This window comes from Ictidomys tridecemlineatus, chromosome 11 (assembly GCF_052094955.1).
Source record: "Ictidomys tridecemlineatus isolate mIctTri1 chromosome 11, mIctTri1.hap1, whole genome shotgun sequence".
NCBI classification, from domain to species: domain Eukaryota; kingdom Metazoa; phylum Chordata; class Mammalia; order Rodentia; family Sciuridae; genus Ictidomys; species Ictidomys tridecemlineatus.
The window spans coordinates 128,125,806-128,153,116 of NC_135487.1; the positions used below are offsets into that span (position 1 = coordinate 128,125,806).

Below are 27,311 nucleotides of genomic sequence, written 5' to 3' on the forward strand. Positions count from 1 at the left end.
GACTGGGGATGTTACTCAGTGGTTGAATGCCCCTGGGTTCAATACCCAGTACCAAAAAAGAACACTTTGAATTTTTCTATTGTGTTTTCTTTTATCTTTTAATGCTAGGGATCATAAACCAGGACCTTCACACCAGCTCTACCACTGAACAACATCCCCAGCCCTGTTAGCTCTACTTTTTGATCAGTCTACTTCTTATAGGCCAGGAGGATTAAATGTAAATTTGTGGAAAAGTTTGATATTTAAGTTAGTCTTTCTTGAAACTGATTTTATATTGCTTTAGATATACTATACTAATACTGTAATATGGTATTAAAAACATTTAGGGCTAAAGATATAGTTCAGTGATAGAGTGCTTGCTTAGTATGCCCAAGGCGTGCTTATTATGCATAAGTCCCTGGGTTTCCTCCCCAGCATTGAAAAAAAACTAATTTTATTACCACTTTCTTTTTAAACTATTTAGTAAAGAGTATTTTAAAATTTTTATTTATTACTAAGAATTGAACTCAGGGGCACTTAACCACTGAGATACATCTCCAGCCCTCTTTTACTTTTATAAATTTTGAGACAGGATCTTGCTGAGTTGCTTAGGGTCTTGCTAAATTGCTGAAGCAGGCTTTGAATTTGCAATCCTCCTGCCTCAGCCTCCCAGCCTCTGGGATTACAGATGTACACCACTGCACTTGGCAAGAGTAATTTTTTTTAAATCTGAAAAATGAAATATTCTGCAATCTAGTTCTTATAAAAATTTGAAATCAGAATTAAGGATGCTGGTAAACCATCAGGTAGGTAGATATAGGGTAACCTTTCTGTAAAAAGAATGCAGCATAATGTCAACTGGAACTTAATCAACTGAGTCCTGTTTATTTTCTTGCTGCATAAGAAAGCTTGTACAGTAGCAGCACTTACATTGTTTGTGTAGGAATCTTCCTCAGATATGTGTGTTTCAATTCATTAATCCTTTTATTTGTTATTTAGAAGGCATAAAAATAGCATTTTAGTTAGGTTTTCTTTTCTTGTTCAAGATGCCTGAACATTTTTGAATATGTGATTCTATCTTGTCTGCATTTGGCTTGCTCTACAGGAAATACTTTTAGTAGTTTGGCAGGGATGATGTTTGAGTGGAGCATTGCCCAGGATAACGACCCAGCAAGAGAGGAACCGTCTAGCAAAATTAGGTAAACTTGAAACCAACATAAATCATCTCACTTTGAAGGAGACATCTGCCATTGGGTGGCACACTGAACAGTAACTATTTGTGTGAATCTTGATAATCCACTGTCTGGACTTTTTTTGAAACAAATAAATTGACTAGGGAAAATGTCTTTGACAAAAGGATGTATAGTATACGTAGGTACCTTTATTATGGCTTAATTTGAGCCACTGTAGAGGATTCCCTCTGTGAGCTCAGGACTATATAATGATTTGAGTCAGGTGTATCTCCTGGCAGTTTTGTTGTTCAAGCTGTCTTCATGTGCTGAAATAAAGTAAGATAATGGTATGAAATTTTATATTCAGTACCAAAGAATAGATCCCTGATAACCCAATTTTTATTTATACAACAATTTTAGCCATAGTCACAAATATTTATTATAGTCAGAAATTTTAAAACTTTCTATACTGTATATACATTAAAGAGACTGTGTTTAAAATCTCTTAAGACTTTTGGAAGACGGTATTGTTTGATTCTGCTGAAAGCAAACTTTATGTTATGTCTTTAGGATTCTGAAATTCTCTGAAGCAGAATATTCTCCTCCACACTATATAGCTGAGATGGAAAATGAAGAGAAACAAGGAGATGTGATTTTGGTGTCTGGAATTAGGACTGGTGCTGCTATTGTAAAAGTTAGAATTTATGAACAATTCTATAAGGTAAAAAGTTTGTGCCATATACTTTTTTCTGATAATCTTGCCTATGGAGATATAGTTGCTTATGCTTATCTATGATAACCTGATAAGAAACGTAACCTGAGTATGATTTGGGCCAGTAGTTTATCATTTATTTGGAAAAGTCATTTGAAGAGAATAAACTTAAAAAAAAATTTGTGTTTCTCAAACATTTTAGAGTATTACAATTATAATTTCAAATATGCCTGGCATTTTCTCTTAAAACATTCTCAATAATATATATTAGCTATTTATAATTATAGATATGATAGCATTTTATTTACCAATCCTTTGATATAGGTCCAAAGCCTTTCTTCAGCCATAAATTCACTGTTTAGAAATCTACATACTTTTTCTTACATAAACCTCAGTTTCTAGTTTCATTTTCTTCTATGATCAAGTGAAAATTTAGACATGTGATGCACTCAGAGTATAGACTTTTATAACTTTCAAGGATTTCTGCCCCAATTCTTCACTTTTCTAACCCACATCTAATTTGATAGCACTTATTAACCGCTTGCCTTTAACTTCTTTTCAAAACATTTCATTTTTTTTTTGTAAAAACAACAGCTCTCTTTTCACATCCATGCTTTTTATTTTAATGTATATAAATTTATAGTTGTGTCTGCAGAAATAAGTTTGAGAAAAACAAATGCCTTTTGGTAAGCATTTATTTCATAAGGCAGAAATACAAGTGGTAGAGATCCTAGAGAGCAGCCCAACCACCTGATGTTGGGTTAAGTCTTCCCAAGAATCAGTCGATCAACAGGGAGTAGAAAGTGATGTGATGTGCAACTGGAGGTTGGCTATAAGAACTTCTGCGGCATATCAACAGGTGTTACCTTTCTTTACTTTGGCATAACTTGCCTATTTGCCTATTTCTTTTTTAGAAGTGTTTTCATTTTTTAATAGTCTGAGTGACTTAAAACATCATTACAATAGTAAGATTCATGGTCACTTTTCAGGCTAATGAAATTATACTTGTGATTTTGAAAGCATTTAAAAATATTTATTTAAAAACTTTAAAGAAACATATAAGAAGTGAACTTTTAAAAAAAATTGGGGGGGTTGTAGATAGACACAATACCTTCATCTTATTTATTTTTATATGGTGCTAAGGATCAAACCCAGTGCCTCCCAAGTGCCAGGCAAGTGCTCTACCACTGAGTCACAATCCCAGCCCCAGGAAGTGAGCTTTTAACAAGGAAGATGGCCTTGAGGATTTTACCTATGGAAACTGTTCTTTTCCTTCCTCTTTTAGAAAGTGGCAGCAGCACTGATACGTCTGCTTGTTTTGGAAAATATATTTCTTATACCATCCCATGATATTTATCTCTTAGTAGGAGCATATATTAAATACCAAGTTGCAAAAATGGTTCAGGGAAGAATGACAGGTAAGTTTATTTATCTTTTCCTGTGACTCACATTTCTCAGATCCTTTCTGCAGATGACAAAACAACTACCCCACATAATATATGAAAAATATTTCCTTGTATTTCTTAGATTGTGTGATAAAGTACTTTGTAATTGCTGTACTTGAACTACTACTAAATAGAGATAGGCCCCGTATCTTTAATATGTACAAGCCAGGCCATTCCTGGCAGTTCATTAGTTTTTTAAAAATAATTTTTGTTGTAGATGGATACAATATCTTTATTTTGTTTAGTTTTTTTTTAATGTGGTGCTGGGTATTGAACCCAGTGCCTCATGCATGCAAGTGCTCTACCAATGAGCCACAACCCCAGACCAGTTTTAAAAACATTTTTTTAGTTATTGATAGACCTTTATTTTATTACTTATATGTGATGCTGAGAATCGAACTCAGTGCCTCACACATGCCAGGCAAGTGCACTACTGCAGAGCTACAACCCCAGCCCCTAGTTCATTAGTTTTTAAGAATACAAACAATACCCTTGGGTGAGATGGCACTAAGTTGCCTGGGCTGGAGGATCAAAAATTTGAGGGCAGCCTAGGCAACTTGGTGAGATCCTCAAAATATAAAGGGCTGGGTATACAGCTCAGTGGTGGAGTGTCCCTGGGCTTAATCCCCAGTACCAAAAAAAAAAAAAAGAAGAATACAAACATACCAATAATCAATTGGAATTGGTAGTACTCCCAATCAAATGGCAACCTGTAGAAATTCATCATTGTGGGGAAAAATCAGAAGAACACCCTTAAAAAGTCCTGTTTTCTGGGCTGGAGTTGTGGCTCAGTGGTAGAGCACTTGCCTCACACATGTAAGGCACTGGGTTTGATTCTCAGCACAACATATAAGTAAATGAATAAAATAAAGGTTCATCAACAACTAAAAAAATATTTTAAAAAAAGGCCTGTTTCCTGATTTTCCTCTTACAACCCAGTGGTACACCATTATTCTCTACAGTAGCTCTGTCATTACATTTATATGTCTTTTTTGTCTTACAGAGGTGAAATTTCCCCTGGAACATTATATACTGCAATTGCAAGACCATAGATTTACACGTAATGGGTCTCTTTCTGGGAAAGTGGCTTTACTGGATGAGAGAACAGCCACAGTGACTGCCCTCCAACTAGGCCAAACTAATCTTGTCTTTGTTCACAAAAGTATCCTTTTCTTTTGTTCAAGTTTATCTGCCAATCTACACTTTCCTGAGCATACTAGACATATTCCTTGGTAAAGAGTTTATTAAGATTGATTATAATATACTGCTTATCTTTCTTTCTTTTTGTCTTTCTTTTGTGGTGCTAGGGATTGAACTGAGGGTTTTGTTCATACTAAGCAAACTCACTGTTTTTCTATGTGTTTCAATTATTTTTTTAACAAAGAACTGTTTTTGTCTTAATTTCTAAAAATGAGAGATAAGAAAAGGAGAGTAGTTGGAATTTGGGATCTGTTGATTTCAATGCTTATTTGTATCCTCCATCAATTAAAATTGGGAGATTGGGGATAATGGAGTTTGGAGGAACATACATGAGTTTTGTTTAATTTTTTCCTTTCCTATTTTCACATGATAATTGTGAAAAGATGGTACTATCCATAGAAGATATTTAATTAAGATTTTAAACAATTTGAATTGAGAGTAATTTTAAAATTCACTAAAACTACTCTGTAAGGATTGAACAAAGAGAGAAGCAAGGAGCTCTAATGTAGTTAAGGAAAACAAAACAGAATGAAGATTTAAATTTTAAAAAAATACATAAATATGATTTGGACTTCATTTTTTTTAGTGTTTAATTTGGAAGTATTTCCTATTTTTAAATATTTCAATCTAAAAAGAATTACTTCACACAGTAAATATCAGTTATATTTCTACTGTATGCTCAACAATGTTCAAAACACTGAGGATACAGACTGCTATTTTACCCAGGATAGTTAGGGAAGTCCTCTCTGATAAGGTGACATTGGAGTAATGAGCCTTGCAGATAACTGGGTGAAAGATCTCCAGGAAGGGGAAATAGCAGTTGCAAAGGTTCTGAAGCAGAACCATGTTTAGTATGCTTACAGAAACATGAGGAATAAAATAAGGCTACACTGAAGTGAATCAGGGGAAAGTAGCAGAAGAGGTGATAGAGTAGGGGAGGGATAGATTATGTAGGGCCGAGTAGACTTATTCTCAGTAAGAGTCTACCAAACTGGATAAATATAGCACTTGTAGAATGTGCTAGATGTTTTTATTATTTGTCTGATCCATATTGAAGAGAGTTATTGACCCCAAATTGTTTGTTCTTTAGTGTTTTTTAAGGTGCCTAGGATATTTGTCAACAAACACAAAATAAACTAAGTCATTCAGTATATGTTGAGCCCTACCTATGTGTCAGGCACATCCATGAAAATCCCTAGGCAAACCTAATTTTTTTCCATATTCTAGTCTGCATAGTTACTTATTACAAAGTAGCAAATATTAAAATACATTATACTTGACTATTTATGTCTTTCTTGAGCACATGGATGGTGACTATTCATAATTTGTCTAGCACCTGTTAAAAAAGAGAGAGAGAAAGAAAGAAAGAAAAGGAAAGAAGAAAGAGCAGGGTGCAGTGTCACACGCCTGGCATGTCACATCACAGGCATGTGACAGGATGGGAGACTGAGGTAGGATGATCACAAATTCGAGGCCAATCTCGGCAACTTAGTGGAGCCCTAAGCAACTTGGCAAGACCCTGTCTCAAAATCACAAAATAAAAAAGGCTGGAGATGTGGCTCAGGTATAAAGCACTTCTAGGTTAAAGCACTCAGTACTGCAGTTAATCAATAAAATAAAATGTAGGAAAACCAGGAGAGAGGAGTTTCACCAAGTGAAGACCTTAAAAAGAGGAGACTGTGTGAAATCCGATGGAGATATTAAGTAAGGTTATATTAAGTACAAGGTCCCGGGGCAAGTTGTCAATTAAAACACAATGTCATTGAAAACAAAAAGAAAAATGAGGTAGAAGATTGGAAAAGACCCTTTTTTAAAATAGGAGAAATGTGACCATGGCAAAGATATTGAGAAATGAGAGCCAGTTGATGGAGCAAGTTTTCTGACAGGCAAGAGAAAATTAAATTTAGAACACAGGTAGGATTAACTTGCAGGTAGAATATTTTATTTGATGGAGGAATAAATTGGTTTAGAGAATTGTGGAGATGTTTCATCTGCAAAATGAAGGGAATATTGTATTTCTGAATTTCCTTATTTTACAAGCATTGTATTCACATATCAGAACCAAGTCTAGTTTGGCACCTAGTTACCTATCCAATCTTTATTTTCTTTCTTTCTTTATTTAATTTTTCTTTTTTAAATTTGTTTTAATTAGTTACACATGACAGTACAATGATCTTGACATATTATACATTTGAATCAGATGGGGTATAATTTCTCATTTTTCTGAATGTACAGGTTTTTTTGCATATATATATGTAGAATATATATATGTAAAATATATATAAGTTGTGGATGGACGCAATACCTTTATTTACTTTTTTTAACGTGGTGCTGAGGATCGAACCCAGTGTCTCACATGTGCTAGGCAAGCGCCATACCACTGAGCCCCAGCCCCAATCTTTATTTTTTTAAATTATTCTTCTTATTATTATTATTTTTGATACCAGAGATTGAGCCCAGAGACACTCAACCACTGAGCCACATTCCAGCCCTTTTTAATTTTTAATTTTAATTTTTATTTTGAGACAGAGTCTTGTTTAGAGCCTTACTAAGTTGCTAAAGCTGACTATGAATTCACGATCCTCCTACTGTAGCCTCCCAAGATTCTGGGATGAAAGGCTTGCCACCTTGTCTGGTGCCTATACGATCTTTAGAAAAGTTGCTTTAATTAATAGCTTAAAATATTCTTTAACATGTTAATTTTATCTGTTTATCCATGTATAGGTTAGATAGTCTTCATAGCTCATTTGGAGTATATGAAGCAGCTGTAAAAATTTGATCTCATACTAAATATTATTTTACTTTCATTATCTCTGTAAAATATAGAAATAAATTGTAACCTAGTCCATGACTGAATTAATACAACTTCTAAATTAGTATACTTTGAATTAGCGAGTGTTTAGTCATCTTAGGTACCTATTTCTCAGAGCAGAATAATTTCTTATTAGCTTTTAGATGTAATGTGTTTTTTTTAAAACATTTATTTTTTAAAAATATTTATTTTTTAAAAAGATTTGCAGCCAATGATTTTGAAACTACCTGCAGAGCTCTATGCATGTTGCTGGGTGACAAGTTGTGTATCTCTCCCCACCTATATCACCGCTGTTTTCTCTTAAGCCAAAAGGTCTCTTCCTCCCGTATGGTGCCACCTGTCTTGAATTTCATATTGGACTCCTATGTAAGAATTTATTTGGAGAAAGAGTTCTTCAGCTAAATGAATTTTAAAAAACACAGAGCATAATCTTTCTCCAATTCCACCCACCTCAAGGTTGAAGATCAAGAATACCTAACTCCTGCGATGACTAAGTATCCCACAGATTTTTCTCAGAAGTGTACACATTTAAATTTTGGATTTCTGAAGAAAATAGAAGACAAAATTTTTGTTGTGTGTTTATTATTCTTTGCTTTGGTAGCTTACCTTTTTATTTTTATCCAACTCTGGTCCACATGATTTCCTTAAGCAAAAATTAAGATGTCCATATGCGATCTGTGTCTGGACTCCCAAATTGCACTATATATGTTGTAGAGCCTGGATTTTTAGGTATTTTTAGATAATGATTTTCAGAAAGTTTAATAATTTAAATGATTTTACTAAAATGAGTGCATTAAAAATTAGAGACCTTAGAGGTCTCAGTCTTTGTTTTGGGACCTTACTAACTTCAAATTCAACTTTACTTGGACATGTTTTGATTAATTGTTCTGGTTAAATTCTATTTGCAAGAGAGAAACATCTTAAAACAGAAACGATCTGAAATCTTCATAATACAATCTTTGGGTTAGGAAAAGAGACTTATGCAAGGGAAAAGGCTGGGCATGGTGGCACATGCCTGTAATCCCAGCAGTTTGGGAGGCTGAGGCAGGAGGATTGCAGATTTGAAGCTAGCCTCAGCAATTTGGCAAGGCTGTAAGCAACCTAGTGAAACCCTGTCTCAAAAAATTAAAAGGGCTGGGGCTGGGGCTCAGTAGTTGAGTGCCCTTGGGTTCAATCCATGGCACCAAAAAGAAAGAAAGAAAGAAACAGACAGGGTGGGGGCAGAAAGAAAGAGAGAGACGGAGAGAAAAGAAAGAAAGAAAGAAAGGAAGGAAAAGGAAAGGGAGGAAGGAAGGGAGGGAGGAAAGAAGGAAGGAAGGAAATCTTAATGTCCTTGGGCTCTTGAAACAGAGTCTGACTGAAAGAAGCTAGAACTGTCTGGCACATTTTGAATGAGCCTTCATTGTGGTTTGAGCTGTCTACATATATAAGTGACAGTGCTTCTTTATACTTGATATAAGCTAAGTTAAACCATGATTGTTTGAACCCTATTTTCTTTTTTTATGTGCTGCTGGGGATGGAACCCAGTGCCTCACTGGGTAGAGCAAGTGCTCCATCTCTGAGCCAAACCTCAGCCCTTGGAACCTTATGTTGTTATAAAGTTTGAGAGAAGAAACTGAAAGATTTGCTTTGGAAACCTCTCTATTAGCAAGTTTTTCTCTTTTAAAATTTGTTATTTCATTTTAGAAACATGTTGGCTTCTTCTAATACTTTTGTTTCTTGATTTGTATATAGGATTCACCATCTACCCTGGAGACCGATGGAGTCTAGAGGTGGGACAGGTGTATGTTATTACAATAGAAGTGTTTGATAGAAGCAGCACAAAGGTCTATATTTCAGATGTGAGTTTCTTTTAGATCTTTCTAGCTCCTTTTGTGAATAATTCTTTGAAGGGGCCATCTTTGTGATTAAAAGTTCCTCCTTTTTCCTTTGTTTCCAGACTTTACCTTTGGGAATGCAAGTTACTAGGTTGTTGTTATCATTAGAATAACATGATAATATCATAATAACATAAGAACCAACTAGTGCTGTCCTTGAGGAATGCTAAACCAGAAGTAAAAAATATAATTCAGTCAGAATCATGGGAAAGAGTTGAAGAGAGCACCAGCGGGAGCACTCTGGAGGAGATCCTTGCTCTATTTCTCCCTTTAGAGATGGTTACCTCAGTTTTGTAGTAGTGAGAGGCATCAGGTGTTGTACTTAAGCTCCAGGGTCTTTATTTTCCTCCCCTGAGAACTACCAACTAGTGGTAAAATTTACATAGTTTTGATTCCTCCTGTTCATGATACTTGCTACTAATGAAATACTTCAAAAACTAAAATTTACATCTTCCCGACTTAGAATTTCCATGGGGAAAGCAAAGGTTTTGTTCTTCTTCTTTTTATCCCTTGAATGCATAGCAACAGTTTTGTATATATTTTGGAATTAAAATGGCTTTGGGGAAAGAACATATCTTCAGGTTTGTGTTGCTGTTGTGCTGATTTCAGAATCTCAGGATTACATATGGTTTTCTAGAGGAGTACTTTAAAGAACAACTAACCACTGTGAATGGATCTTACCATGTAGTAAAAGCCTTGAAGGATGGTGTGGTGGTGATAAATGCATCCCTGACTTCCATCGTTCATCAGGTAGGAAGTAAAAGGATGTTCTTTGTATCCTAAAAATGTTGAAGAGGGTTAGTTGACTTGATTTACAAGCAGATACAAGACATACCATTTTTTAGATTTTAAAAAATAAAAAAAAATTTCTTAAATAGTACACTTAACAGTGTACATTCATACAATTTCCTGTTCAAATCTTTGTTGTTGTCCATAATGTGTGTTTTTCTTCATTGTGTATATATCATTTAGGGTTACTTTAAAAATTATTTCATATGTGTATTTCTCTATATCATCAAGTACTATATGGAGTACTTTATTCTAAAAATACAAATGGTCAATGTGCCATTTTATTTAGCTCCGTCCCCAACATTGAGCTTTTATTTTATTTCCTATATTTTACTATTGTAAATGGCATACCTAAATATTTTTGTACATTTTTTCTCATTTTGCTTAATTTCCATATGGCATAATACCAGGAATGGAGGCATTACTGGATAAATATATGAGAAATTAATCCATTTTAATGCCTTTAAATTATAGAAGTTCCCTGATTTGGGGGGTGAGTACTGGGGATTGAACCCAAGGTGCTCTACCACTGAGCTATATTACCAGCCCTTTTTATTTTGGGGTGAGGGTCTCCAGACCTGGCCTCAAACTTGTCACTCTCCTGCCTCAACTTCCTGAGTTACTGGGATTACAGGCGTGTGCCACAGTGCACTATTTAAAGTATCCTGATTTTCTTTAATACTTTTTTTTAGTTATAGTTTAGTTATAGTTGGACACAATACCTTTATTTATTTATTTGTTAATATTTATTGTTTAGTTATAGTTGGACACAATACCTTTATTCTGTTTACTTATTTTTATGTGTGCTGAGGATAGAACCCATCGCCTTGCACGTGCTAGGCGAGCTTTTTGCCGCTGAGCCATAGCCACAGCCCCTAAAGTGTCCTGATTTTTAATAGCCTGCCAGCATTCTTCCCTTCCCCAAATTATGTTGTTCTAATGCTCCCTTCATTCAGTTTTTCCATATAAAATCCCAAGTTACCCTTTACCTTCATTCAATACATTATTGTCATATTAATTCTTCTAATTAATTGTCTCTCATATTCATTTTTTACTGTTTCTACTGGTATCTTTAACCTAGCTTCCTGATATTCCTATCTTCAGTCTTGCCCCTAATTGAATGATAGTCTAAAAACTACAAAAATTATTTATGTATTTACCTGTTTAGATATGTTTGATAGCTTCTTTTTGATGCTTTTTTTTTTTTTTTTTTTTTGTAACCAGGAACTGAACCAAGGGGCACTTTACTACTGAGCCACATCCCCAACCCTTTTTATTATTTTATTCTGAGACAGAGTCTTGCTAAGTTTAGCCTTGCTAAATTGCTGAGGGCTAACCTCAAACTTGTGATCCTCCAGCCTCAACCTCCCAAGTCACTGGGATTATAGTTGTGCACCACTGTTCCCAGCTTCCTTTTGATTTCAAGGTGAAGTTTAAACTTCTCAATATGGTTTTATAGGACTCTATATAGAGATTACAGACTGGTGGCCTGCAGACTCTCTTGGTTTGTAGACTTTTTGTTTTGGCATGGTAAGCTTCTTTCTTTAATTTGTGTGTATATCTGTGTATGTTTCTTTTTAAAAAATATTTTTTAATTGTAGTTGACACAATACCTTTATTTTATTTATTTATTTATATGTGGTGCTGAGGATTGAGCCCAGAGCCTCGAATGTGCTGAGGAGCACTCTACTACTGAGCCACAATCGCAGCCCCTGTGTATATTTCTTTCTCTGTGTGTGTGTGTCTGTGTGTGTATGTGCTGGGGATTGTAACTTTCTTCTTAATTGGGAAATTTCAAATAAAACCCAAGATTTCTGATCTTCTAAAAAAATATGAAGGTAAGACAATAATCACCTGGAATAACTAAAAAGTAATTGCACCATTTAGACTCTTTTCAATCTGCCACAATTCTTTTTTATTTTAAGACAGCTCTCCTAAATTGCTTGGGGCCTCTCTAAGCTGCTGATGCTGCTGTCTTTGAATTTGCACTCCTCCTGCCTCAGTTTCCCAAGTTGCTGAGATTACAGGCATGCACCATAGCACCTGGATAACTCACAGTGATTTTTAAAATATAATATTATTATTTTTAAATTTTTGTTTTGTTTTGTTGGTATCTGGAATTGAACCCAGAGGGGATTTAACCACTTAGCCACATCCCCAGCCCTTTCAGACCTTTTTATTTTTTATTTTGAGACAGGTTCTTGCTAAATTGCTTAGAATTTGCAATCCTCCTGTTTTAGCTTCCCAAATTGCTGGGATTATAGGGTTGCACCACCATGCCTAGTTAGTTATGGTATTTCTGGCAGGAGAACCTATTCTAGAATTGTAACCAATTTCTAGAATTGTTTTAAATCCTACAAGTCCTACTTTTTGAAATGGATGATGATAATTTGCTGTGCTGGATATCAAATCCAGGTCTTATGCTAGCTAGGCACTTGCTCTACCACTGAGCCACTCTCCCCATCCATAAAATAGTGTTCTGTTTTAAAATCTGAGCTTACTCTGAGATTGGAATGGCAGTTACCAGCGGCTGGGGAAGAGTTGATTGATAGGTACTAAGCTATAGTTAGGAGCAAGAAGTACTGTTCCATTGTAGGGTGACGGTTACTATAGATAATGATGTAGCGTATATTTTAAAAAACTAAAGAAAGGATTTTGAGAGTTTTAATCATAAGAAACGATAAGTATTTGAGGAGATGAATGTGTTTAACCTGATTTAAACATTATGCAATATATACATGTATCAAAACATTATGTGGGCTGGGCATGGTGGTGCACACCTGTAATCCCAACTTTTTATTTATCTCAAAAACTAAAAAGGGGGCTGGGGCTGGGGCTGGGGCTCAGCGGTAGAGTGCTCGCCTTGCATGTGGGGACCCTGGGTTCGATCCTCAGCACCACATAAAAATAAATGAATAAAATAGGGTATTGTGCCCAACTACAGTTAAAAAATAAATTAAAAAAAAGAAAAACTAAAAAAGGGCTGGGTTTGTGGCTCAGTGGTTGAGCACCCCTTGGTTCAATCCCTGGTACAAAAAAAAAAAAAAGCTACAAAAACATTACATGGGCTAGGCACAGTAGCACACATCTATAATTCCATCGTCTTAAGAGACTGAGGCAAAAGAATTGCAAGTTGGAGGCCAGCTTCAGCAACTTAGTGAATCCTGTCTCAAAATAAAAAATGAAATGATCTGGAGATATAGCTCAGTGACAGAGTATTCCTGGATTCAAACCTTAGTTAAAATAAATAAATAAGAAAGAAAACCAAAATGTATAAGATACACATTAATTTGTACACTTTTAATGTTTTTGCATGTCAGTTGGTTTAAAAATTTCTTAGGGGCTGGGGCTGGAGCTCAGTGATAGAGCACCTGCCTTGCACTTGTGAGGCACTGGGTTCGATCCTCAGCACCACAGAAAAACAAAGGAAATAGGGGTATTGTGTCCAACTAAAACAAAAAAAAAATAAATAAATACTTTAAAAAATTTTTTTAAAGAAAATCAAAATTAAACTGAGAGATCTGAAACCAAATCTGAGCTCACTTTTTTCTAAAAAAAATATTTTGTTTTGATATTTTTGCCTTTGCCCTATTGTTCATCAAATTCAAACTTGGCCTAAAGATTTTAATTGGCATTTATTACACTCTTATTGTTTTATTTGTTTGTTTGTTTTTGTTTTAAATGTTGTCTCACTGGGTTGCCCAAGCTGGTCTTGAATTCATGAGCTCAAGTCATGCTCCCATTTCATCCTCCAGTGTAGTTGGGATTATAGGCACATACCATCATACCCAGATAGTCACTATATTCTTCTTCTTCTTTTTTTTTTTAAGGTGGACACAATACCTTCATTTTTTTTATGTGTGGTGCTGAGGATCAAATCCAGTGCCTTACACGTGCTAGGCAAGTACTCCACCACTGAGCTATTACCCAGGTCCTGTCACTATATTCTTAACTAGAATATATTCTTAAAAAGGTCTTGAGTTTCCTTGTACCTAGTTAAGAGAATTGGAAAATAATTAACTCTTTTTCTGTGTTTGTGTATTATGAATTTATCTGAAAATTTGAAAGAGTTTTTTTTTTTTTTCTTTCATGGCGATGCTAGGGCCCTACACATGCAAAGTAAGTGCTTTACCACTGAGCTACATTCTTAGCCCTGAAATTTTTATTGAATATATTGGAGCACTTAACCATTTAGAAATATAGGTATCATTAATAACTTTTTAAAACTTTTTATTTTGAAGTTATTATTTTTATTCTGAAGTTACAAAAATAGCACTTGGGATAAGATGATGTACAAATATCCAATAAGCTCATGAAAAGATGTTCAAGATGATTAGTTTGTATAGTTGGATCTAAAATTTCCCCTAAAGGCCATGTGCAAAAGGATTGATCACCAGTATGTGACAATATTAGGAGGTGGAGCCTCATTGGAGGAGGTAGGTCACTGGGAGGGTGTTCTTAATGGGTATATTTTGTCCCTGGCCCTTTCCTCCAACTCTCTCTGCTTCCTGACTGCCATGAGATAAGCAGATCTGCTCTACTATGTGCTCCATGCCATGCATGATATTCTGCCTTACCACAAGTTCATAACCATGGGGCCTCTAAAACCATGAGTCAAAATAAATCCTTTCTCCTTTGTTTTTCTCAGGTATTTTGACAGCACCAAAAAAGCTAGCATATTAGTAATTAAAAATGCAAATCAAGAGCCACCATGATATACCACTTCACACCCACTAGAATGGCTAAAATAAAAAAGATAGATAAAAAGACGATAATAAGTGATGGTGAACATGTAGAGAAATTAGAACCCTATTCAATGTTGAAAGATATGTAAAATAGTGCAACCACTTTGGAAAACACATAGCAATTCATTAGAAGTCTGAACATAGAGTTTCAATGTCATCCAGCAATTCTATTCCTATGTATATATACAAGAGACATATGTTTACCCTAAAACTGGTACATGAGTATTCATAGCAACAGCATTCATAATAATCAGAAAGCAGAAACCACTGACTGAATGAATGGATAAATAAACATGATCTGTCAATTCAATGGAATATTATTCAGAAATAAAAAGTAACAAAGTACTGATACATGGTACAACCCAGATAATTCTTAAAAACATTATTCCAGGTGAGAAAAAGTCACTTACAAAAGATCATGTGTTGTGTGAGTTCATTTACATGAAAGATTGAATGGGCAAATCTCTGGAGACAAGGTAGATTAATGGTTGTTAGCAGAGCTAGAAGGAATGGAGAGCTTGGTGGGTGATAGCTAAGAGGTATGGAATTTCTTTTTGAGGTAATCAAAATATTCTAAAATTGATTGTGATGATGCAAAACTGAATATTCTAAAGCCTCTAAATAATACCCTTTAAATGGGTGAATTGTATTGGCATGTGAATTATATGTCAATAAAACTGTTTAAAATATATATTTATATAGTCTAGAGTATCCCTTGAACTCTACTTAGTTCTCCCAATGACATCTAAAATAACCTTAGTACAAAGTGAAATCCAGAAAATTAACATTGGTACAATATTTTTAGTTAGATTTGAGATGTTAGTTCGTACATACACTCATTTTTGTGGTGTATGTGTGGTTCTATACAATTTCGCTCCAGATTCATACACCTGCTCCTATCATCATGATATAGAACTGTTCCCTTGTTATAGAGGAAATCCCTTATCCTCTGACAGCCACACCTAATCCAGCCTTTTCCCCATCCCCTACAATATGTAGTTTATAGTTTTGTTGTCTTGAGGATGGCATATAACTAAAGTTTTACCACCTGTTAAATTTTGAAATTCAGATTTTTTTTCCCTGAGGATTGAACCCAGGACCTTGCACATATTAACTATACAAGCACCCTACCCCTAAGCTACTAAGATTTGCTTTTTTCTTTTTTTGTATTTTTTAGTTGTAGATGGACATAATACCTTTATTTGTTATTTATTTATGTTTAGGTGGTGCTGAGGATCAAATGCATGCCTCACACATGCCAGGCAAGTGCTCTACCACTGAGCTATAATCCCAGCCCAGACTGGCTTTTATTTTTTTTTAACTAAGTATAATGCACTTAAGATCCATGCAAATTGTTGCATGTATTATTATTTCATGTTTTAATAATAGATACTATGTGGGAATATTCTTTTTTATTGGTTGTTCACAACATTACAAAGCTCTTGACATATCATATTTCATACATTAGATTGAAGTGGGTTATGAACTCCCAATGGGAATATTCTTATACATATTTCAGTGTGAATGCAAGTTTTCATTTCTCTGGAATAAATGCCCAAGAGTGAAATTGTTGGATCATTTAGTAACCACAAGTTTAGTTTCCATTTATTTATTTTTGGTACCAGAGATTGAATCCAGGGTAGCTTAACCACTGAGCCACATCCCCAGCCCTTTTTAGTTTTTATTTTGAGACAGGGTTTCACTAAGTTGTTTAGGGCTTCATTAAGTTGCTGAGGCTGGCCTCAAACTTGAGATCTTCCTGCCTTAACCTCCCAAGTATCTGGGATTACAGGTGCATGCCACCGTGCCCCAAATACGTAATTACAAAGTATGTATACCTAGATAATACATATGTTAAAGAGTAAATCATAATGAAGCACCATTGAAAATTATCACATATCAAAACTTATGGCTAGGGATATAGCTCAGTGGTAGAGCTGCTTTGTACGTGCAAGGTCCTGGTTCAGGTCCCAACACTTAAAAATAAATTGTGGAAAGTGACTTAGAAGTTAGTGATACCTAGGTGGGCATCATGGCACAAGCCTGTAATCCCAGCAACTTGGAAGGCTAAATCAAGAAGGTCACAAGTTTGAGGTCATCCTCAACAATTTAGCAAGCTCCTGTCTCAAAATAAAAACAAAAGGGCTAGTGATGTATCTTAGTGGTAAAGCACCCCTGGGTTCAATCCCCAATAAAACACATGCATTCCCATAAGCGCACAAAAAAAAGTCAGTGATACTGAAGCACATCTATTAAGAACAACCGAGGGTTGGGGCTGTAGATCAGTGATAGAGTGTTTGCCTAGCACCTGTGAGGCACTGGGTTCCATTCTTAGCACCACATAAAAATAAAGTAAAGGTATTCTGTCCATCTATAACTACAAAAAAAAAAAAAAAGGACAATCAGTTATCTAGATTTTGAATCTTTGGTTCTCTGTTGTCTATTTTTTTAGTTGTCAATGGACCTTTATTTTATTTATTTATTTTTTATTGAGAGAGAGAGAGAGAGAGAGAGAGAGAGAGAATTTTTTAATATTTATTTTTTAGTTTTTGGCGGACACAAATCCTTGTTTGTATGTGGTGCTGAGGATTGAACCGGGCCGCACGCATGCCGGGCGAGCGCGATACCGCTTGAGCCACCTCCCCAGCCCTTTATTTTATTTATTGATACATGGTGTTGAGAATCAAACCCAGCGCCTCACACATGCCAGGCAAGCGTTCTGCCACTGAGCCACAACCCCAGCCCCTCTATGCTTTTCCAAACATTCCAACCTGTATGCTTTTCCAAAACATTCCGAAAGAGTTTCCTAAATTTTCTTCCACATTAAGCATTCAGCAGCTTTCCACATAATTCTATTCTTCACTGTTTTATTGCATTTTAGGGGTTTTGTTTGATTTGTCTTTTGGGTTTTGTTTGGTACTGGGGATTGAACTCAGGGCCTTGCATGGGGCTTGTTCTGCCATTGAGCTGTACTCCCAGCCCTTTATTGCATTTTAAAAAAAATATATCTTTATTAGTTGTTCATGGACCTTTATTTTATTTACTTATTTACTTATTTATATGTGGTGCTGAAAATTGAATCCAGTGCCTCCCATATGCTAGACAAGTGCTCTACCACTGAGCCACAACCCCAGACCCCTTTATTGCATTTTAAAACTTTAAATTCTTTTAACATTTTTTCCTTATTTCATCTAGTTCACTTTAGGTTTCATCCTGTTCTAGCCACATCTTCTTTATCCTGGTTTATAGTCTTACCTCTACTTTTATCTCTTATTCATGTCTACATTTTACTGTGTGCCAAGACAGATACAATTGAAGATTTATACCTATATCCTGCAGTAATTTTTTTTCTTTCTTTCTATTTTATACTGGGGGTTGAACCCAAGGATGCTTAACTATTGAGCCATATCCCAGCCTTTTTTATTATTTTTTTAAATTTCTATTTAGAGACGGTCTAAATTGCTTAAGGCCTCGAGAAGTTGTTAAGGCTGCCTTTGAACTTGTGATTATCAACTGAAAGATTTATTTCAGTTTATGATTCAGCTACCTTGTGAGAATGTAGACAATATCAGGGCCATCATTACAGATATGAAACTGTTGATAAAATATTTTAGGGCTTCTCAAAAGTTTGGTAAAAAGTTGATTGATAGGTATATAAATTGATTGATTAGTTTTGCCTTCATAGAGAAAATGTCATTATAATTGTGTGAGGACTACATTTTACCTGTATAGATTTCCCCAAAACTCTATGCTTGTGTGTGTGTATTTTAGTTGTAGGTAGGCAAAATACCTTTATTTTATTTTTATGTGGTGCTGAGGATCGAACCCAGGGCCTTACACATGCTCACTCTACCGATGAGCTACAGCCACAGTCTCCTGTGCTTGCTTTTAAATATAAAGAGAATGCCATACCCCAGCACTTTTAAAAATTTATTCTAATTAGTTATACATGACAGCAAAATGCATTTTGACACATTGTACACAAACAGAATACAACTTCTGGCTGTACAGAGTCATCCCAGCACTTTTAAATGTTCTCTTTTCTTCTGAGTGGTTTGTAAAGTTCTTTTGCCTTTGCAGCTTATGAAATTAATTGATGGATGTCCAAGGATCTTTCGTTCTGAACTACAGTTCCCTTTCTATGTCTGTTAATCTTTTTATTTTAGAAAAATTTAAACTATGTTTTCTAATTGTAGTATTTACTTTAGGTCCAGTAAGATCCCGCCCATTATAAGTGAGCTATGGTAGCTGTGCTTCATTAATGAATATTTGTTTCTTTTAAAGGTAGAAGATTGTTGAATACTTCATTATCACAGCATTTTGCTGAGTTTTCAGTATATATGAATGTATCATGAGAACAATTTTTATAAAATGTATTTTGCTTCCCTTTTTTGTTGCTATAGAATAACAATATTCATCCTGTAAAATGTATAATAAAACACCAGCAAGAAGTGAAGATTTATTTTCCCATCAAGCTTACACCTAACTTTTTGGCATTTCCTCATCATCCTCTGGGCATGTTGTATCGTTATAAAGTACAGGTATCGTATATTATAACATAAGAAATCAGAAAGAGATAAGTCAGCTTCTCTGATAGATTAACTTAATTGAAATTTGGTTAATGTTATATTTCATTTCCCCTAACAATCAATCTTTCTTTCTTTCTTCCTTCCTTTCTTTTCTTTTCTTTTCTTTCTTTCTTTCAGTTGAATCCAGGGGCACTCAACCACTGAGCCACATTCCCAGCACTTTTTTTTAATATTTATTTTTTAGTTTTAGGTGGACACAATATCTTTATGTGGTGCTGAGAATCGAACCCAATGCCTCATGCATGCTAGGCAAGAGCACTTAGAATGCATGAGGCACTGGGTTCAATTAGTATGCACCCAGCCCCCCCCAGCACTTTTTTATTAGAGCCAGAGTCTTGCTGAGTTGCTAAGTGCCTCACTAAGGTTCTGAGGATGGCTTTGAACTCACGATCCTCCTGCCTCTGCCTCCTGAGCTGCTGGGATTATAGGTGTGTGCCACTGTACCCGGCCCCACAATCTTTTTTTTTTTTTTAATATTTATTTTTTAGTTCTCGGTGGACACAACATCTTTGTTGGTATGTGGTGCTGAGGATTGAACCTGGGTGGAACGCATGCCAGGCGAGCGCGCTACCGCTTGAGCCACATCCCCAACCCCCACAATCTTAATACTATAATTTAGTCTTTGATGACCACCAACCACCAAATCATGCCCTTGGATATCATCATCTATAATAAGACTTGATATGCTTTTTGACTCTCATCCATATATCCTTTCTTTGCAAGTTTTATAAAGTTTTATCAACTTCCCTTGTGTTCTTCTTTTATATATATAAAAGGAGGAAGTACTGAAGACTGAATTGGAGCAATTAAATTACATGCTTTCATAATTATGTCAAAATGAACCCCAATATCACATATATCTATAATGAACTAATAAAAATAAATTTAAAGAAGAACACAAGTTGACAAAACTTTATAACTTTATATATATATATATATATATATATATATATATATATTAGTAGATGGACATAATACCTTTATTTTATTTTTATGTGATACTAAGGATCGAACCCAAGTGCCTCACACGTGCTGGGCAAGCACTCTCCCACTAAGCCTCCTCAGAACTTCCTCTTTCCCTCCTCTTGTCCCTCCCCCATTCTCTTTCCTTTTTTTTTTTTTTTTTTTTTTGGTACTAGGATTGAACCCAGAAGTATTTTACCACAGAGATACATCCCAAATCCTTTTTAAATTTTATTTATTTTAAGGCAGAGTCTCACTAAGTTGGTTAGGGCATCTTTACATTGCTGAGGTTCTGAAGTTGGCCTCAAACTTGCAATCCTCCTGCCTCAGCCTCCCAAGTAGCTGGGATTACAGGTGTGTGCCACCACGCCTAGCTCCTTTTTAAATTCTTTTTATTTTATGGTACCAGGGATTGAACTCAGGAATGCTTAACTACTAAGCTACATCTACAGCCCTTGTTTACTTATTATTTTGAAACACAGTCTCAGAAGTTGCTGAGGGCCTTGCTAAATTGCTGAGGCTAGCTTTGGATTTGCAATGTTCCTGCCTCAGCCTCCTGAGCCACTGGGATTACAGAAGTGTGCAAGTATTTCGAGCTGTCATTCCTTTATCCTACTGATTTTCTTATTTATAGCTTTTTGAAAAATAGTGCATTGTGGATATACATAAAGGTGAAATTCACTGTGATGTATCTGTACACAGGAAAGTTTGATTAGATTCATTTCACTGTTCTTCCTTCTTCCTGTCCCTCCTCTGACTCCTTTAGTCCCCTTCCTCTGATATACTGGTTGCTCTTCTATTTTCATGGGACTCTTCCCTACCTGTTTTTTCTTTTTCCTTTATTTTGATCTAACTTTACATTTAAGAAAAAACATTTGATCGTTGATTTTGTTTCACTTATCATGATGGTCTTCATTTCCATCCATTTACCAACAAATACCATAATTTCATTCTTCTTTATGGCTGAGTAAAACTCCATTGAGTATACATACCACATTGTCTTTGTTCATTCATCTTTTGATGGGCCCTTGTGTCATTTTGTTTTTTAATTTATAATTTTTAGTTGTCAGCGGACATTTATTTTATTTATATGTGGTGCTGATAATCTACCCCAGTGCCTCACACGTGCTAGGTAAGCACTGTACCACTGAGCCCCAGCCCCAGCTCCCCTTGTGTGTCCTTTTTTAATGTTTCATGACACTACTATCTCTGAGCCTCCCTGTAGTGTTATTCTTGCCCATTTAGCTACTTTATTATATAGCAGGACAGTTCTTAATGTGTTCAGAGATAGTTATTAGTTTTATTATTTCCTAAACTTTATTCCATCAATTGAGTTTTACATTTTTCTCTTAAATTCTATTTTTACTCCTATAACAATTAAATGTAAGGTTGTGCTTATTCACAGGTAGAGGGTGGTAGTGGCAACTTCACCTGGACCTCTTCTAATGAAACAGTGGCCATGGTAACCACCAAAGGGGTGGTGACTGCAGGTCAGGTCAGAGGGAACAGTACTGTTTTGGCCCGAGATGTACAAAATCCCTTTCGGTATGGGGAAATTAAGGTAAGTGACTTTACAAAGAAACCTTCTGGTCACTTCTGAGACACTTTGTCTAAATTTAAGTACAGTAACATGTTTGAAAATATTTCTAATTCAACTTTGCTATTTAAAACTATTGTTCAAATTCAGTCTACAAGAACATATTCCTTAAATATTTCTGAACCTGGGTTAAATTTTGCATGTCTTAGTAGCCACTTATTTAACACGTGCTTGCTTTCTCATGGAGATAAAAAGTTAAATAAATAAATAGTTAGTTCAATAATTGAACAATACATGTGAGAATTAAATGAGAATGTTTACCTCAGTACTTGGCATATATTCAGTGCTTAATGTTAGCTATTTTTTTACAATTACCATAAATTATAATCATTAACTGGCCTTCATAAAGTAGCTTTATTTCTCTTTTTTTAAAAAGATTTTTAAAAATTTTTTTAAGTTGTAGATGGACACAATACCTTTATTTTTTAAATTTTTATGTGGTGCTGAGGATCAAAGCTGGTGCCTTCGAGGTTTGCATTCAAGGCGACCATTCTACCACCGAGCTACAATCCCAGCCCTTAAAGAGTTTTGTAAGATACACATAATACAGCTGGGGTTATGGCTCAGTGGTTGAGTGCTTGCCTAGCACGAAAGAGGCCCTGGGTTCAATCCTCAGCACCACATAAAAATAAATAAGTAAAATAAAGATGATATTGTGTCCAACTATAAAATAAATATTAAAAAAAGATAGACACAATATCTTTACTTTACTTAATTAATTTATTTTTTATGTGGTGCTGAAGATTGAACCCCATGCCTCACATGTGCGAGGCAAGCACTCTGCCACTGAGCTTTAACCCCAGCCACAAGTAGCTTTATTTCTAAACTCATATTTTGGTTTGTTAATCTGTTTCTAAAAGACTGAAAACTTAAAAAAAAATTTTTTATTAGTTGTAGACGGATACAATACCTTTGTTTTATTTACTTATTTTTATGCAGTGCTGAGGATTGAACACAGTGCCTCATATGTGCTAGGCAAGCACTCTACCATTGAACTACATCCCTAACCCCCATATCATTTACTATTTATTGTTACCATTTTTCTATTTTCTCCCATTTTAAATGTATGCTGCTTTCCCCGGCAGGACCTAGCATTTTGCCATTACTTGGTAATTATTTATTGAGCATCTTTAGGTACATGACACCATACTAGGTATCATAGAACATTCAAAAATACATAGCATATCATCCCTATCTTAGAGAAGCTAACATCTAAGAGCTGGAGATGTAGCTCATGGTTGAGCCCTTGCATAGTATGCATGAGGCCCTAGGTACAATAGCCAGCACCACAAAAAGGTATTGTGTCCATCTGCAACTAAAAAGAAATATTTTAGCCCTTTTCCTCCCTGGGTGTCTGAATGTCTACCGCCATCATGAATGACACAGTAACTATGCGGACCAGGAAGTTCATGACCAACCGACTGCTTCAGCGGAAACAAATGGTCATTGACATTCTTCACCCTGGGAAAGCAACAGTACCTAAGACAGAAATTCGAGAAAAATTAGCCAAAATGTACAAGACCACACCAGATGTCATCTTTGTGTTTGGATTCAGAACCCATTTTGGAGGTGGCAAGACAACTGGCTTTGGCATGATTTATGATTCCTTGGATTATGCAAAGAAAAATGAACCCAAACATAGACTGGCAAGACATGGCCTGTATGAAAAGAAGACGACCTCAAGAAAACAGCAAAAGGAACACAAGAACAGAATGAAGAAAGTCAGGGAGACTGCGAAGGCCAATGTTGGTGCTGGCAAAAAGAAATGAAGTGTCTAGCAGTGAGCTGGAGATTGGATAACAGCCAAAGGAGTGAAGATTCTGCAATGACTTTATCTGCGGTGATTATGCCACTTTTTCGTGAGGATTAATAAACTATAAAACCTTAAAACAAAAAACAAACAAAAAATAAATAAAAAGAAATATTTTTAAAAATCTTTAGAAAAAAGAGAAATAAAGCTACTTTATGAAGGCCAGTTAATGATCATATTTATGGTAATTATAACAAAAATAGCTAACATTAAGCACTGAATATATGCCAAGCACTGAGGTAAACATTCTCATTTAAACAGTACTGTTCTTTTCTTGTACAAGAAAAGAAGAAGGCTATGGGTAGTTGTGGATAAATTTAACTCACCTGTGGAGCATCCAGATAGATGTTTATAATTGGAAATAGGAATCTGAAGTTCAACTGACAGTTTAAGGCTGGAGAGTTATCAGCATACGATTAGTCATTGAAGCTTTGGGATTCTGTGTAATACAAGAGTCACTTCAAGGAACATAGAGGAAGAGGAACTGGCAGAAGAAACATAGAAAGCAACAAAAATGACAAAATAAAATATATTGTTTTAAAAAGATAGCAAGAGCCAGGTAATCCCAGCAGTTTGGGAGGCTGAGACAGAAGGATCTCAAGTTCAAAGCCAGCCTCAGCAACTTCAAGGCACTAAGTAACTCAGTGAGACCCTGTCTCTAAATAAAGTACAAAATAGGGTTGAGGATGTGGTACCCCCGAGTTCAATCCCCGCTACCAAATAAAAAAGATAGCAAGAGCAGAGCATGGTGGTACATGCCTATAATCCCAGCGGCTATGGATGCTGAGGCGGAAGGATCGCAGGTTTAAAACCAGCCTCAACAATTTAGCAAACTCCTAAGCAATTTAGCAAGATCCTGTCTCAAAATAAATAATAAACCAGGCAGGTGGTGGCGTATACCTGTAATCCCAGTGGTTTAGGAGTCTGAGGCAGAAAAATCTCAAGTTCAAAAATCAGCTTTAGCAATTAGCAAGGCCCTAAGCAATTTAGTAAGACTCTGTCTCAAAATATAAAAAGGGTTGGGGATGTGGCTCAGTGATAAAGAGCACCTGGATTCAATCCCTGGTACCAATAAATAATAATATCAAGAAAGAGGATGAAGCTGGGGTAGAGCTCAGTGGCAGACTTGGGATAGGCAAGGCCCTGGGTTCATCTCCAGTACCACCACCCCCTCAGAAAAGAAAGGAAGAGGCCATGCTTTAAGTCAGAAGTTAGCAATCTTTTTCTGTAAAAGCACTAGATACATTAGTCTTTGAAGCCTACATACACTCTCTGTCTCATATTCTTCGTTGTTGTTGGTGGTGGTGGTGGTGGTACCGGGGATTGAACCTAGGGGCATTTAACTACTGAGCCACATCCCCAGCCCTTTTTTATATTTTATTTAGAGACAGCACTTATCTAAGTTGCTTAGGGCTAGCTTTGAACTCGTGATTCTCCTGTCTCACCTCCCAAACTGGTGGGATTACAGGCACGTGCCACTGAGCTTGGCTTTGTTGTTTTTGTTTACAAATCTTTAAAACTATTTTTTAGCTTACTATACAAAATCAGGTTGTGTACAAAAGCAGGTTGTGTTCTGGCCAAATTTGCCAGGCCCCTGCTGTATAGTGTTAAATGTTTTGAAGACATTCATTGATTGAGGGATGAAGAGAGAGATGTTTAGCACCTACTGTGTGTATTTATGTGTGTATGTAAAATAGCATGCAGTCATTCCTCAGTGTCTACAGGGGATTGGTTCTTGGACCCCTCAGACTCCATAATCTGAGGATGCTCAAGTCTTTTGTATAAAATGGCATTGTATTTGCATATAATATGCATATATATGCACATCCTCTTGTGTGTTTTAAATCATCTCTAGATTACTTATACATAATAAAATGTCAATGCTATATAGTAAGTTATTATATATGCTGGGGACTAGGGATGTGGCTTAGTGGTAGAGGGTCTGCCAGGCATGCACAAGGCCCTGGGTTCAATCCCCAGCATCAAAAGAAAAAAAAAAGAGAGAGAGAGTTGTTGTGATATATATATATATATATATATATATATATATATATATATATATATATATATGTTTATATATATATGTATATATACGTACATATGCATATATAAATATATATATATATATACACACATATACATACACACACACACACACCACATGTTCATATGTGTGTGCATTTATTTTATTTTTAAATTTTTGGTGCCTGGAGATACATAACCATTGAGCAATATCCCCAGACCTTTTAATTTTTTTATTTTGAAATAGGTTCTTACTAAGTTGCTTAGGGTCTTGGTAAGTTGCTGAGGCTGATCTCAAACTTGTGATCCTCCTGTCTCAGCTTCCTAAATTGCTGGGTTACAGTTGTATGCTCCGTCATTCCTAGCTTGTGTGTATATTTAAATATTTAAGGAATGATTCCCTTTTTTCTAAGAATTTTCTAAAATGTAAATTGTTTTTCCTTCAGATATATGTCCTAAAACTGAACAAAATGGAACTGTTACCATTTCATGCTGATGTGGAGATTGGCCAGATTATAGAAATCCCCATTGCAATGTATCATGTAAATAAGGAGACCAAAGAGATAGTGGCATTCACAGATTGCTCTCATTTATCCTTGGATTTAAACATGGATAAGCAAGGAGTCTTCACTCTTCTCAAAGAAGGTAAGAGTAGTCCTTTTAAATTTCTCCTTCCTATATCCTAGAATTGAGGGTAGCAGGCATCAATTTAGAAATTACTAGAGTCTAAATTCATACAATTCCATTTTTTTTTATTCCAGAGTGCTTAACCAGTGAGCCACATCCCCAGTCCTTTTTATATTTTATTTAATTAGAGACAGAATCTCTCTAAGTTGCTTAGGGCCTCTCTAAATTGATGAGGCTGGCTTTAAACTCAGATCCTCCGGCCCCAGCCTTCTGAGCTGCTGGGATTACAGGTGTGCACTACCGTACCCAGTTTACAATTCCTTTCTTATAATATTTTTAATTGTTTTATCAATTGCCTTGAAGTAGGCATTGATCTACATATAGATTTAGAAACAAGGATACATAAATTTAATAACATAGTGGCTGGACAATATCAGTTTTCAGCTTCTAATAAGATATTCTCTATCTAGTGTCAAGCTCTTTTCTTATTTCTTTAATATATATACCATGTTTATTTCTAAGAGAAGTATAGTGCCATTTAATGTCTATATTTTTTAAGTTTATTCAAAAAAGGAAAAAAATCTTTGTAATAAAAAGGAAAATAAGAACAATCTATTCATAAAGGTCAGTATTCTTTCTTGCTATTGAGCATCATAGTTGATCCTCATCCCCATTGTTTCTTTAATCAATATGATAGCAGTAACCTCTAACATTTTTTAGCATCTACTATTTACCAGGCTCTGTTCTGAATACTTTCATGTATTAACTCATTTAATTCTCACAGTACATCTATATGAGTGGCATCAGCTTGGACTTTTTTTTCCTTATTGGTATGTATTCCCTATATAGTATTTCTCTCCTCTGTTTGCAGTGCCTCCTCTAACTTTCAGATAATGAGTTATCTCTTATGTAGGATACACCAATATCCTTCAACGGGTAATCATGGCTACCAGATCAATCTTTGTGCAGCTC

The 27,311-nt window shown here is 35.5% G+C and overlaps 1 protein-coding gene and 1 pseudogene across 1 annotated transcript in view; both read left to right on the top strand.

Moving 5' to 3' along the window:
• Positions 1–27,311, top strand: part of Nup210l (nucleoporin 210 like) — a 118,772-nt gene that overhangs the window by 12,213 nt on the left and 79,248 nt on the right. Inside the window, exons 4-13 of the mRNA XM_078027512.1 lie at positions 1,085–1,178; positions 1,722–1,872; positions 3,149–3,281; positions 4,312–4,470; positions 7,981–8,049; positions 9,055–9,161; positions 9,807–9,947; positions 19,135–19,272; positions 21,689–21,844; positions 26,159–26,357. Coding sequence (XP_077883638.1) covers positions 1,085–1,178; positions 1,722–1,872; positions 3,149–3,281; positions 4,312–4,470; positions 7,981–8,049; positions 9,055–9,161; positions 9,807–9,947; positions 19,135–19,272; positions 21,689–21,844; positions 26,159–26,357 — 1,347 coding nt within the window. The remainder of the gene's footprint in view (positions 1–1,084; positions 1,179–1,721; positions 1,873–3,148; positions 3,282–4,311; positions 4,471–7,980; positions 8,050–9,054; positions 9,162–9,806; positions 9,948–19,134; positions 19,273–21,688; positions 21,845–26,158; positions 26,358–27,311) is intronic.
• Positions 23,202–23,796, top strand: LOC144368497 (small ribosomal subunit protein eS24 pseudogene; annotated as a pseudogene).